We start from the raw sequence: 12,362 nt of genomic DNA on the forward strand, positions 1-12,362 counted from the left end.
GTATCTATCTTCCAAAATTCACTTCAATTTCAAGAGGAGTTTCAGTCAGAGTTAAAGGGCGTATATGGCTGGTATAGTGAATTGTTCTGGGTATTTAAGGATGGCAGTAGAGATGAATGTTAAATCTAAAATAGTAGCATGTTTCGTCTGGTTTATTTTTCAATCAAGAAATTGTTAGTATCGACCAATTTGGCAGTTTAGTACATTTGACGGATGCTTTCACCAGCTCACTCGCTCAGAAGCTGACAAGAATTGCAATAGAAAAGTTTAAATGCTGTATGCGTACACTCACAGTATAGATGAATTAAGCAGCGCTCAAGACCAAGCTTCAACATGATATTTACCAGCTTTTTCTAAAGACCTAAGCCATCTTGCTGCCGATTCCCTTGGAGCCTCACTCTCCTTGGACATAATCTCCTCAAAAGCTAACATGACATCTGATGGCATTTTCGTTGAAGAGCCTGCAACATAGATTGCTGCTCCCTCACGCAACAGATTCCAAATCCTCTGGCTTTGTTCCTGCATCTTATGCTGCACATAAACCTTCTGGGGTTGGTCTCTCGAGAAGGCAGCATAAAACCCACCACCCTTGGCTTCTGAAAGCACCCCATCATTTTGTGAATGGGACAACCAAAAGTCTCTATAAAGAAAGTCATTCTCCTCATTTCGGCAACCAAAGAAGAGAATAACTGGAGCAATTGAACAGGACAAACTCTGTGCAGCTCTTTCCTCCACAAATCCTCGGAAAGGTGCACAACCAGTTCCCGGTCCAACAAGAATGAGGGGAAGTGAAGGTGGTGGGGGAGGAAGCAAACCTTTATGAAACCATACCGGAATGTATATCCCTGTTCAAACAAAATACATATTTTAGCATGACTAACACATGTTGCATAGTACATACAGTTGTAAGTAACAATGAAGAAAATAATTGGAGCTTGTAACCTGACAACCATACTTTGTTCAGGACTGAGACTGGCTAGCCATGTTGAGCAGAGGCCTCTCCTTTTCCTCTTGAATGGTGTTGTCCATGACACAACATCCACAGTCAAATGCACTTGATCAGGGTGAGCCAAAGGGGAAGAAGAAATGGAGAAAGCCCTTTTTTTCAGTGGAGGAACCAACTGCACCAACCACTCAAATGGCATTTGCACAGAAGGGAAATCCTCCAATACCTGTATCATGAAGATTGAGATCAATTTTGTTTGTAGTGGAAGTTGCATTTTTCTTCAAAATCTTGTATTTAGTATAAAATTGAACAGAGGGATAATTTGTCATCCTCATCCGAGCCAAAAAAATAAAATTGAAAAGATCAAAATACAGAGGAAGATGACGATTAGAAAAAACTACAAAGCACCAAAAATGGCATTATGCATGTACTAAATCTATTTCACTTTACCTCTAGAACAGTTCTTCGTTCCTTCTGGTTGTATTGGTAAAGATCATCTCTTCCTTCAGGTGAGGCAAAATACTGAAGCCTTTCTTTCTCATGTTCAGCAGTTGCAAAGAAGCTCATAACCTGCAAATATTGATGTTGTCAGACAGGCCAAGAATTGAAACCTTTGGAAAACTTTGAGTTTCTTTTCCCTTTTTCTTTATCAGAAGTCATTTTTAAGACCTTTATTTGTATAAAGCCAATGAATTATATTTATATTCATGGTGATACATTTATGACAAACTTCCATAATGGGCATAGGAAATTGAGCCCTAGGCTGCCAAGTGAATTACAATCCACTAAAAGATTTGATCTATAAATAGCATCATTGTGGCAAAGGTCTGGTAAAGGTACTAAATGTCAAAGGAATCATTACCACAAGGCATGAGATGGAGGTAATAAGCATCCACACTGTACAATCAGTTTTCTACAAAATGGAAAATGACATGTATGGTAGAATTGTAACTTAGAACATGGTCCTAATCAAAATGCATACACTTGTCTCAAACATAATACCCTAATTGAAATGCACATTTTTATATGAAAAGTAATTAATTGAAAATTACAGGAAAGTATAACACTTTTCTTTTTTGAAGTTATCTTCTGAGATAATCTTGATAGTTGATACTGCAAGTGAAATGACGGCTCAGGAGAAGGAAACAAAAGTGCATCACATTTTACCTAATTAAAGGTGGGAGGAATAGCTTGATAGAGAAATTCCGAAATAGGAAAACCATAGAAGATAAAACATACAGGATCTTGCCTCAAAGAAATAGCGCCGAGGGGAAGCAGATGCAACATCCATTGTCAGTTCCACAAAAGTTCTTAATTTAATGGGCACCTCCAAAGTATTTACATTGTTATCAAGATGGTGATTTTCCAATTCCCTAGGATGGATCTGAAATAAACAATATTTTTCAGCACAAGGTTAGCATATAGCAAGATCATGGCTTCAAGGTTTCTTATGCATGTGAGGTGTACCAAAGGCCAAAAGAGTTTTTGCAACCACGATAGACAAAAATATTAACTATGAAACAACAAGCAGTGCTCTAACCTATGGATGTGAAATACTGTCAAACTATGAAAAGTGGTAAATATGACCATGACAAGGGATATACTACCATAGGCCCATAAGGCTATTATCATACAGGCAGCTGGAAGAAATTACCATGACAAGGGAATATGACCAACGCATTATAAAGCAAATTGACAAGAAACAAATAAGTATTCGAAGTCTAATCACAATGAAAATGAAAATATCAAAGCAAACAAGTCCAAAACTAAGCACAAAAAGATAGAGTAGGTCGGAGGATATTAATGCATATTGAAGGATTCAAAAAGGTACAAGCTTAAACATTAAAAGGGGATGTTAGAGAAGACTTCCGTGCCAATAACCAAAATATCCAGTTTGCAGCTTTAAGGCATTGTTGATAGAATGCTAGATACATTATGTGAGAATATTTAAACCAATATTTCTATTGTTTAAAAACACTACCTGTCATGACCAAAACCGAGAGATAACACGACAATCTTAGCAGTCACCTTGTGTTGTCGTATTTGGGCTAAAGTATTATGAAATCTAAATGATGTGGCAGAGGGTCCCTTATTTGTTTTAACATATGTTTTTGGTTTTTTTTTTTTTTTAAATTTCTGTAAGTTAGGGACTAATTAGCAAAGTATTTAGGGCTGGTATAAATAGCCAACTTAGCAATCACCTTGTGTTACAACAAGAGATAATTCCTATGTTTTTTTTATGATAAGCACATTCCTATGTACTAGGTATGAAGATGAACTAAGGGCTATCCACTAACAAGATGCTCATCAAGTACTGATATTTGCTGGCTTTCTCATCTCTAATATAGTTGCACATTATACTCAGACAAAGATGGTGTCTAATTAATGTCACCCGACTGAATGGTGGCAAATAGAAGGAAAAACAAGAGAATTTAGGGGAAAAGTGGCGTAAGACATTTCTCACATACATTGTAGTTCTCTACTTCCAAGACAAGTCCCTAAATGTCTGCTGCAGTATTGTTTGAACATGTAGTTGATTCACATATTATATCAATAAAGAACATGAAAAGACAGGAGCATCAAAGAGAATGATTACTACAGTTAGCCAATATGGAAAGAACTTACAGTTATGAATGATTCAGGGTCCAAATTACAACGATGCATGAAAGAATCAACTGCTGCAGGATTTTGAGAAGGGAGAACCTCTAGGACACCGCCAATTTCATATTGAACCACCTAAAATATGCAGAAAAAAAAAAAGACCAAAAAGCATCATGCAATTGCCAAGCAGTCTGGTTTGAAAGGTGAGCAGTACCAAAAATTAAATGTAAGCAACAACGAAAAAACTACCTGTGTAACAAATTCAAATTCCAAGTGACGTACATCTTTTTCATGACTCACCCTGGTCAATGGGAAATTTTTTATCTGCAAAAGCAAATTAAAACATCTGAGATAAAAATATAGACAAAGCAAAATACCCCATAAACCAAGATTATTAAATATTAATTTTATATTCATGAACAATCCAATGGCCAACCATGGGTAGAAACTACCAAACAATATCTAAAGAAAATGGATAAATATAGTTTCACATAATAACATTTTTTAAATAATAAACTTCATCTTAATTATTATTTGTAGTTTCTTTTTTCTGTTGACTGATATTTCCAAACCACCAAATGCAATTCTGTGCCAAAGAATGGGGCTTAAATATTCCTTAATAATGCATTCAAGGCATCTAAGGAAGTCCTTAATATGGTTTCAGTTTAACAAAACAAATTTGATTATCTTAATGAATGAACAACAAGAATTAATAACTTAAAATTCCATTTAGTCTTTTGGATTAAAAGAGAAACGGGGGAATGAAAATGCCCCAAAATCACAGAATAGCCTTACTAAGTTGCAACCAAAGAGAAATACATCTAGATTGCATTCTACCCAAAAGTTTCTAGCCCTCAACTTTGATACCAAAAAGGAAAAAAAAAAAAAGAGCAACTTTCCATCCCTTTAGTAGCTTGTTCTTCTCCAGCCAAAAACAAAATTATTACTTGCATTTCAACTTTCTTTCACATAGATATGAATATATCCTCTTTCATGAGAAATACATGTTTATTTGTGTGTATAGATGGTTTTAATATTCATTTGACAAGAGCCTATTACATAATAGAGCAAATGGTTGGGAGAAGAAAATATGCAATGAAACATCTTTGTGCTTTAACTAGGTGATGAATTATTTATCCTGAAGCAATATAATTCGTGTTCCATGTTCAACAAATGCTGGCTTTCAAACTTGGACAACAAGGTACACAACTACAGAATTGAGCCATCTTCAAGTGTCATAGGGCAAGACAATGGATTGAACAATATGGTCATGAAGAACATAAAATTAAATAACATAGCTTTCTTAAACAGTATGGTAAAGTATGCTACAAACACCATTTGAAGAAAGGCGTCAGGCTTGCACTTCTCATGAGAAACTTTTCCAGCATACATTGAGTAAGCCCTTCCAATTTGCATCTCAAGATATTCAAAATCTGAGAGAAACATGAGAGAGAGTATGTTCTGAGTGGAAAAGGCAACAACAGAAAGAGAAAAGAAGATGAAATAAAATTATATCGAGACGTCAAGCTAATGCACAAGGATTCCACTTGCTCAATACCCTTTCATTTTTCCTTCTCAATTTACCTGTGGCAGATGATAATTGGGAATCCATCTTGTCTATGTTATGGTAAGTGACTTGAAATTTTGGTCGGTCAATTAATTCCACATTTGGAACCAAAAAGTTTGGGCCTTCAGGGAAGAAATTGGGTTTGATCTCATACAACCTACTCCACAATGCTGACATCCAAGGATCCAGAGCAGCTTCATACCTGTGAATATAAATTAAAATCAGAGTTAACAATTTTTCCTAGTCAACTTTCTTTTCAACTTATCTTTTAAACTAAACATCAAAAAACCTCAAATCAAAAATGACAAAAAGAAAAGAAAAGAAAAAACATCACACAAACTTAGAGGGCAAACAAGAAACCTATATTTGATGCAACTCAATCTCACATCCATGAATGATTCAAAAGTCTATTTGGAATTTCTTCCAGAAACGGCAAAGATCCTTTTTATTTAACCATATTTCAACTGAGGTGATCTTATAATGCACTTGCGGCATAGTGATATTTCTGCTCCATGAAATACAGAGTCTGTGTGCAGTACATATTGATGGCCGCTAGGTTTCTAGCAGCTACAGTTAACCTAAACTATCCACACGATTCCTACAGGAAAATAGATGGTTTCTAAGGTTTTCAATTCTTTTCAGAATACCAGGGTTGATATAAATTATCCACTCTTGGCACTAAAGTGCACTGCTTCCACGAACAAAACCATTCATAAATGAAAACTTAACCCAAAGAATTTTATTTTTATATAACAAAGGCTTTGAAATTATTAATAAACTAACGGACTAAGATATGAGATGCATGCACCAGATATGCCCAAAAGAAATTTTTGAATAGGCAACTAAAATAGGATCATATATAAACCACTCAAATCTCTCTTAAAATCTAGATTATCTTGCTTACACCCATCATTTTAATTCCACGGGATCTTATAGGTTCGCCTTTGTCTTTATAGGTTTTTGCAACAATTTCTAACTGGTCTTGATCAGTCAACAGTGAAACATTCAAAGAAACCAGAGCATATGCTGAAATTACGAACTCTGAAAACAATATAGTTAAAGAACCTGCTATCACACCAAGTTAAATGATCTTCTTCAGCAAAGTAATTAGCAACCATACCCTGAAGGATGCTGATCATCTCCCAAACCTCTCTCAACGACAGCTGTAGCCCCAAGGTCTGAAAGTCTTTTATCAAGCTTCTTTGCAACAAACTGCAGCCACCAGCTATCAAATTAAGTTTTTCTCTAATTAAGCACCAAGAACTGAGTCAATCAAACTACTTGACAAGCCATTTAGTAAAAATTCAAAACTACAGAAAGCTGCCTGATTCTTAGTTTATGGAACAATGTCCGATAGTTCTAACACCATATGAGTCCACAACTAAACAAATTATGCACCAGGAGATATTCCATGATAATGTAATTTGCAATAGACACTTTCTTACACATACATATACTATGGAAACTTCCGGCCCTCATGAAGCAATATAAACAAAGCATCAATACTATGCTTTTCAAATTTCAGTAATGGCTAAAACCCAGCATTTGATAACAGTCATCATGTTCTATGAACTCATTTGCTTCCTCAAACATTGTACTTCTTAAATATGAGGAATGGTAACTACGCTCATCTAAGCTACACAGATTCTACAATATTATGAAGAATTAAAAAAATCTAATATATGAAAATTCTAACTACTATATGTAAGTGGAAGAAAGTAGGCATGAATTTGACAATTCAACAAAGGAACTCCGAAAAACCATTACATTATATTTCTGGTAGCCAGAATCACCTAATCCAAACACAGCGTAATGAACTCCTTCCAACCAATGGCTGCCTAGATTTCTTTGTAGAAGAAACCTCCAAAATACCTGCAATACAGATAATATTAGGAAACTCAAAACGATAACTTTGAGGCACATTCCAAAAATAATAACAACGAGAAGAAAGTTATGATTTTTGAGGATGAATAATAATAACTAGCATTGCCTTCATGGAATCTGGAGTATCCCCTTGGCCCGTGGTAGAAACAACAAAAATTACAGCGTCTTCTTCAGGCAAGAAGCTCTGCGAAAAAGTAACAAGTTACCACTAACCAAAATCTTTTAACTCGAAAAGTCAAAAGAAAAGAGGAGACTATTTACAGCATCATATTCGTCGGTCGAACGAATGACTACGAGGCAGGCTCGGCGCTCAGCTTCTCGAGCAATACGCTCGGCCGCATCCAATGCATTTCCAGTTTGAGTTGCGTATAGTATCAGTAGTTTCTTTGATTTAATCTCCATTGCGAACTTGGCGATTCACAAAAATTGTTCTTTCTAGGGTTTATTGGAATCGAAGGAAGATTCATGAATCCGTAGAAGGAAGGTTGGAGGAAAATTGATCACGGGTCGGGTTACATGCAGATGAGAGTCCGGATCCTGATTAATTAAACGCTTATACTTTGGTTAGTAGGCTACAGGCTACAGCCTACAGCCGTCGGGCAACGTGGATAAAATTAAGATTTGCGTGTGCTTGGGCTCCGGGCTCGACCTGGTTGTTTTGGGTTTCATGATTAATTATGAATTTTTTAAAAAATAATATTATAATATCAATATATATATATATATATAAAACATATATTGACAATTTTTTTGAAAAAAAAAACAATATAATACTCGATTTAAAATTAGTATATTGAGTAAATAACAATTTATTTATAAATCTAAGAAAAGTGTCAGAGATCTTTATGTTTTTTAAATTAAAAATATAAATTCGTGATATAAAGAGTAAGATAATTTAAAAAAATTATATTCTCATTGATCATCGGACAATTTCATGAATATTTTTTATATAAATATGACCGTGTATTTATTCTCAATTTAAATGCATAACATTCCTAATACCAAAAGCCTCCTAATTTCCTTCCATCTTTTGTGTTTTCAATCATTTATACTTCATTTATACTACATTTTTGGTTTAGATATTTTTTTTCAATAATAAGTTTTAAGTGCTTGAAACTATTAAATCGGGAAAAATAAAATTAATCAAATTATTATATTGAAATCATATGATCCGAGTTTAAATCATTTCATATGATATTAATTTTATGAATATATCATGCTATTCTTATATATTCTCATTTGCTTTAAAGTGAATTAATATTTCACTGTTAAATCTTATTTTATATATATACACACACACACACACATAAATAGTCTATTTATTTGGAGGAAAAAAAAAGAAAGAAACAAAAGAAAAAGCCTTTCAATTAAAATTTTAAATACTGTTTTTATCTTGCCTGTAAAAATTGGTTTGGTTTACTAAAATTAAGACGCTCATACCCAGACCATGCACAACTAGTTCAAAACATGCCAACATTCAGTGTAAAAACACGCCATTGCCATGCCCACGAGATTAGTCCTGCATCTAGCCAGGAATATGCAGAAATTACATAAAAACATCATATTCGTGACACAATCCAGTACAGCCCAGAAGATCATGTGTGAGTTGGGGTGTCTTCAAAATTTAAGCATCCTGTTGTCAAAAGCGACCCACACCCTGTTCTGCTCGGAAGTCTCATCTCTGCATCGGATGATAATATATTGATCAACAATCCAAGATCATACTGAATTCCAGTACATATTTGAAATCAATTTCCCTTAGTGACATTTACAAACTATTCTGCAAGAACAGAGCCATGAAATGAAATCGAGAAGCAGTTTATACTTGCAAACTCTCTTCAATTTTTAGTCCTTCACAGAATGCTATACCAGTTCAGGAGATTTCATGCCCATTATTTTGTACCAAAAATAGGAAGCATAAATAAGAGATCTAGTGGCGTGTGGTTTAGAAAGTTATAAACCTTGTCCAATTATTAGCCGTGCTTTTTGCATCGATATTTGGTTTCAAACAAGCAGCTTCAAACTCCAATTATCCTTTTTCTCTCTCTTACTTCTTTTTTCATCATTCTTAACCACTATAAGAGAATTTCAGGCAAATATTTCATGGAACAGCTAAGCATACTGAAGAGACCTGAGGACTTGCCTTTGAAATGATCACAACTCTTTATCAATGCCTAGCTGTGCTTTTTCTGCAGCCTTTTCTGCTTCTTCCAGGGCAAATGTTTTTAGTGATTCAACATCCCTTGGCCCTGGTCATTTGCATAACATGCAAGGGAGAAAATAACTCAATAACAGAAATAGTTCCAAAACATGGTCTTTTGAAATCTTTAGTAACTAAAGCTTATTATGATGCATAGAAAGATAAACCCAAACATATGTTTTATGTTGATGTGGCATTCAATGAAATCAGATCAACTACCAATAACTAGATTTATTCTGCTTAGAGGTGATTTTGACTCATATTCAGTTCAGGTCGAGTCAAATTGCTCAAAAAGGGAAAAGACAATTCCAGTTCTTTCAAATTAGAGTTCTTTGATTGCAATATGCATCATAACAATATAAATACCATGTTAGATAGTTCTTTACAAAGTGTAGCCAAGTTGAGTGGCCAAAAGGCCCAGTAACTTACCTACATACTAGCTCTAAAATGTAGGTAGCGACAATAGAGAAATGCCCACTTAAACTAAGTTGAGGAATATCAAATGATGAGCAACTTGAAAAATTTGACAAAACGTCAAATATCATATTGTTTTCATTAAAAGAATATCACAAATCGTTCAGATGGATTGGAAACACTCGTATACTGAGTAATATAGATTTGCTATTTTCATCTGAAACACATTAACAGATAAATAAACAGGCATGCCCACATTCAGAGATTTCATTATATAATAGCCTTCAACAATGCAATTAGAAATTCAAAGAAAAATGTAAAATTTAACTATTTGGTGAAATACATAAGTCACTAATGTCACAGATAATAATTTTAGGCAACCGATCAAATAAGATTTTGTGCCATGTATACATGAGTAAACATGTTTTTCATTTCAAGACTTGACTTCCAGAAAATAAAACAGCTAAAAAAAAAATAGAAGAGAATAAAGGGTGATGATGAGAGAGAAATACTATCACTTATCTACTTTTTCCCCAGCTTGATCTCAACTCAAACCCAAAACAGCCCTTAAAACATGATAGATAGCATAAGCCTTTTGACACTTTTCTTCCTAAGGCATATAAGGCTCTCCCGATGCAGGTGAGAGCTTAACCAGAGTGAGTTCTTTCTACTTTGTTTAATTACAGTGGCCTTAGATCTGCATCTAATTCATTGATCCCCAGAGCTTGCTGCATAAGAACTGGTTTATGTGATTGTTTAAGAGAACAAATCAGACTTGTCCCTCTCCAAAAGCAATCGAGACATACTCCAGGACAATGCCAGCCTCCGATGTATACATATGGACAGAGGATCCAGAAGTATTGACAAATCAGACCAGACACCTAACAAATAAGGTACGGCTACCTTTTGGAAGAAATTCAGGCTACATAAATAGGCAGCAGAAACAATAGTTTGACAAAATAGGGACTACTTCCCTTTGAAAGGTTCTAATCCGTTGAGCCCTCTTTGCTTCCACTGTGAGAGTACACTCTACACTAGTATCATTCACAGCTTATTTTACTTGCTTTGATTGAGTGTCCAATCATGGTCCCAAAAGCTCTCCATCCCCTATTGAGTTGACGCAACCAATAACTACTTATCGCAGATTGCAATATCGTTTACTTTAGAATGAAATTTTAATCCTTTGCTTGAAAATTATATCAATAACACCACAAATGCCTCACAAAGAACATCCACTTTTAAGGTTGAAATTCACAGTTTGTATTAAACAGCATACTAAAATCATGAAAATTATGTTGGTAGAAGGGAAGGCGGGAGGAAGAACAGGAGCAGAAGGAAAATTGTGTTTCTTTACTTCCTTCACTTTGTTTTTAGGAGAGAAATAGAATGGGAAAGAAAATAGATGGATTTGCACCTTTTTCTTCCTCCAAGTCTAATCCTTCCAAAAAAAGAGGAAAACACTCTTTAGACTTAAGTTAATGATTTTATTTATAGGTGAAGCCCTAACCTCTTTCGTTTCCTCTATTTTCTATCCTTCATACCAATCACAAGGAAGAAAAAACAACTTTCCTTTCTCTCATTCATTTTTTTCTTTCCTCACCTCTTTCCTTTCCTTCCTACCGAACTTACTGGAACAGATGAAACAGGATTGTTACCTTGATATTTAGCAACTTCTTCTCCATCATAAAAGAGCTTAAAAGTGGGATATGAATGAATATCTACTTTAGAGCATACAGGTTTGCTCACACCGCAATCAACTTCTCCTATCTCTATTTCGTCTTCTCCTTCCATTGCCTTCCCTAAGTCATCCCACAATGTCCCCAAGTTCTTACTGCACAACCAATCATTATTACATTCATTAGTAAGCAAATTCGAACAGTGGATAGCTCGATAATCAGATCTAGCTTGCTCAAACAAATAGACTCAACTAGGCAGAAAATATTTACCAATGCTTACACCAAGGAACACAAAATTTCACAAACCATGCCGTGTCTTTCTCCTTTACCTGAAAACAGAAAAAAAAAATGCAAATTCAAGATAAACGCCAAGTACTCATATTCATTTACTGTGCTTTTATCCACTCATTTGATGCAGTTCAAGATTTATTCAATTTGATGTCAATTTTTTTTTTTTTTTGTTTTTTGAAGAGCAGAATTCATTCCAATCATGAAAAGAGGAACACAAGATAGTCACTGGAGCAAATAATCTCCAGCTACCAGCAAAAGATCTTGGAAAGTTAATACTTCGTTAAAAACAATTCACTAACAAAATTCAATCAATATTGAATAAAATATGTCTAATAAATTCTCCCTGGAAGAAATTAAATTGCAAATGTATTCATACTACAAATTACAAGCAGTCACAGCATAATTAAATTTTGACGAAAACAAACACAAAAAAACAACTTTGATAACTGATATGATTCAAGTAAAAGAAAATCTTTTTTTTTTATTTTGCGACGTTGAATGTTAATAAAGAGAAAACTTGGGCTACCTTGTCGGAGAAGCTGTCGGGGGTTAGGGTTATGACTTCGGCTTCTGTGTGAACTGTTATTGATATCAAGAAAAGCAGGAGGAGGAGGAGGAGGAGAGTAAAACGACGGTCGCTCTCCATGGCTGACGATCGTGATTTTCAACTTCTTTTTTGAAGCTTGTTTTCTTTATTTCTTCGTTTCCTTTTTGGAGAGAAATGTAAAACGTTCCGAGATGCTCTGATTCAAGATTTTCCAGATCGCTTGTTGAGCCGGATTC

General features: G+C 34.8%; 2 protein-coding genes across 2 annotated transcripts; both read right to left on the bottom strand.

The window, feature by feature from the left end:
- Positions 1 to 119: 119 nt before the first annotated feature.
- Positions 120 to 7,554, bottom strand: LOC110412073 (Flavodoxin family protein). Its single transcript, XM_021422502.2, has 12 exons — positions 7,260 to 7,554; positions 7,105 to 7,182; positions 6,882 to 6,986; positions 6,235 to 6,326; positions 5,132 to 5,316; positions 4,883 to 4,980; positions 3,797 to 3,871; positions 3,572 to 3,682; positions 2,196 to 2,330; positions 1,397 to 1,516; positions 956 to 1,172; positions 120 to 845 (listed from the first exon to the last, which is right to left on the bottom strand). The coding sequence occupies exons 1-12, from the start codon at positions 7,398 to 7,400 to the stop codon at positions 316 to 318; spliced, it is 1,887 nt and encodes a 628-aa protein (XP_021278177.1). The 5' UTR covers positions 7,401 to 7,554; the 3' UTR covers positions 120 to 315.
- An 892-nt stretch (positions 7,555 to 8,446) lies between these two features.
- PDIL5-1 (PDI-like 5-1) lies at positions 8,447 to 12,362 on the bottom strand. Its single transcript, XM_021422508.2, has 5 exons — positions 12,106 to 12,362; positions 11,559 to 11,617; positions 11,268 to 11,443; positions 9,142 to 9,247; positions 8,447 to 8,679 (listed from the first exon to the last, which is right to left on the bottom strand). The coding sequence occupies exons 1-4, from the start codon at positions 12,223 to 12,225 to the stop codon at positions 9,153 to 9,155; spliced, it is 450 nt and encodes a 149-aa protein (XP_021278183.1). The 5' UTR covers positions 12,226 to 12,362; the 3' UTR covers positions 8,447 to 8,679; positions 9,142 to 9,152.

Source organism: Theobroma umbraticum, unplaced genomic scaffold (assembly GCF_002168275.2).
Source record: "Theobroma umbraticum cultivar Fairchild unplaced genomic scaffold, ASM216827v3 scaffold_95.0, whole genome shotgun sequence".
Lineage (NCBI taxonomy): Eukaryota > Viridiplantae > Streptophyta > Magnoliopsida > Malvales > Malvaceae > Theobroma > Theobroma umbraticum.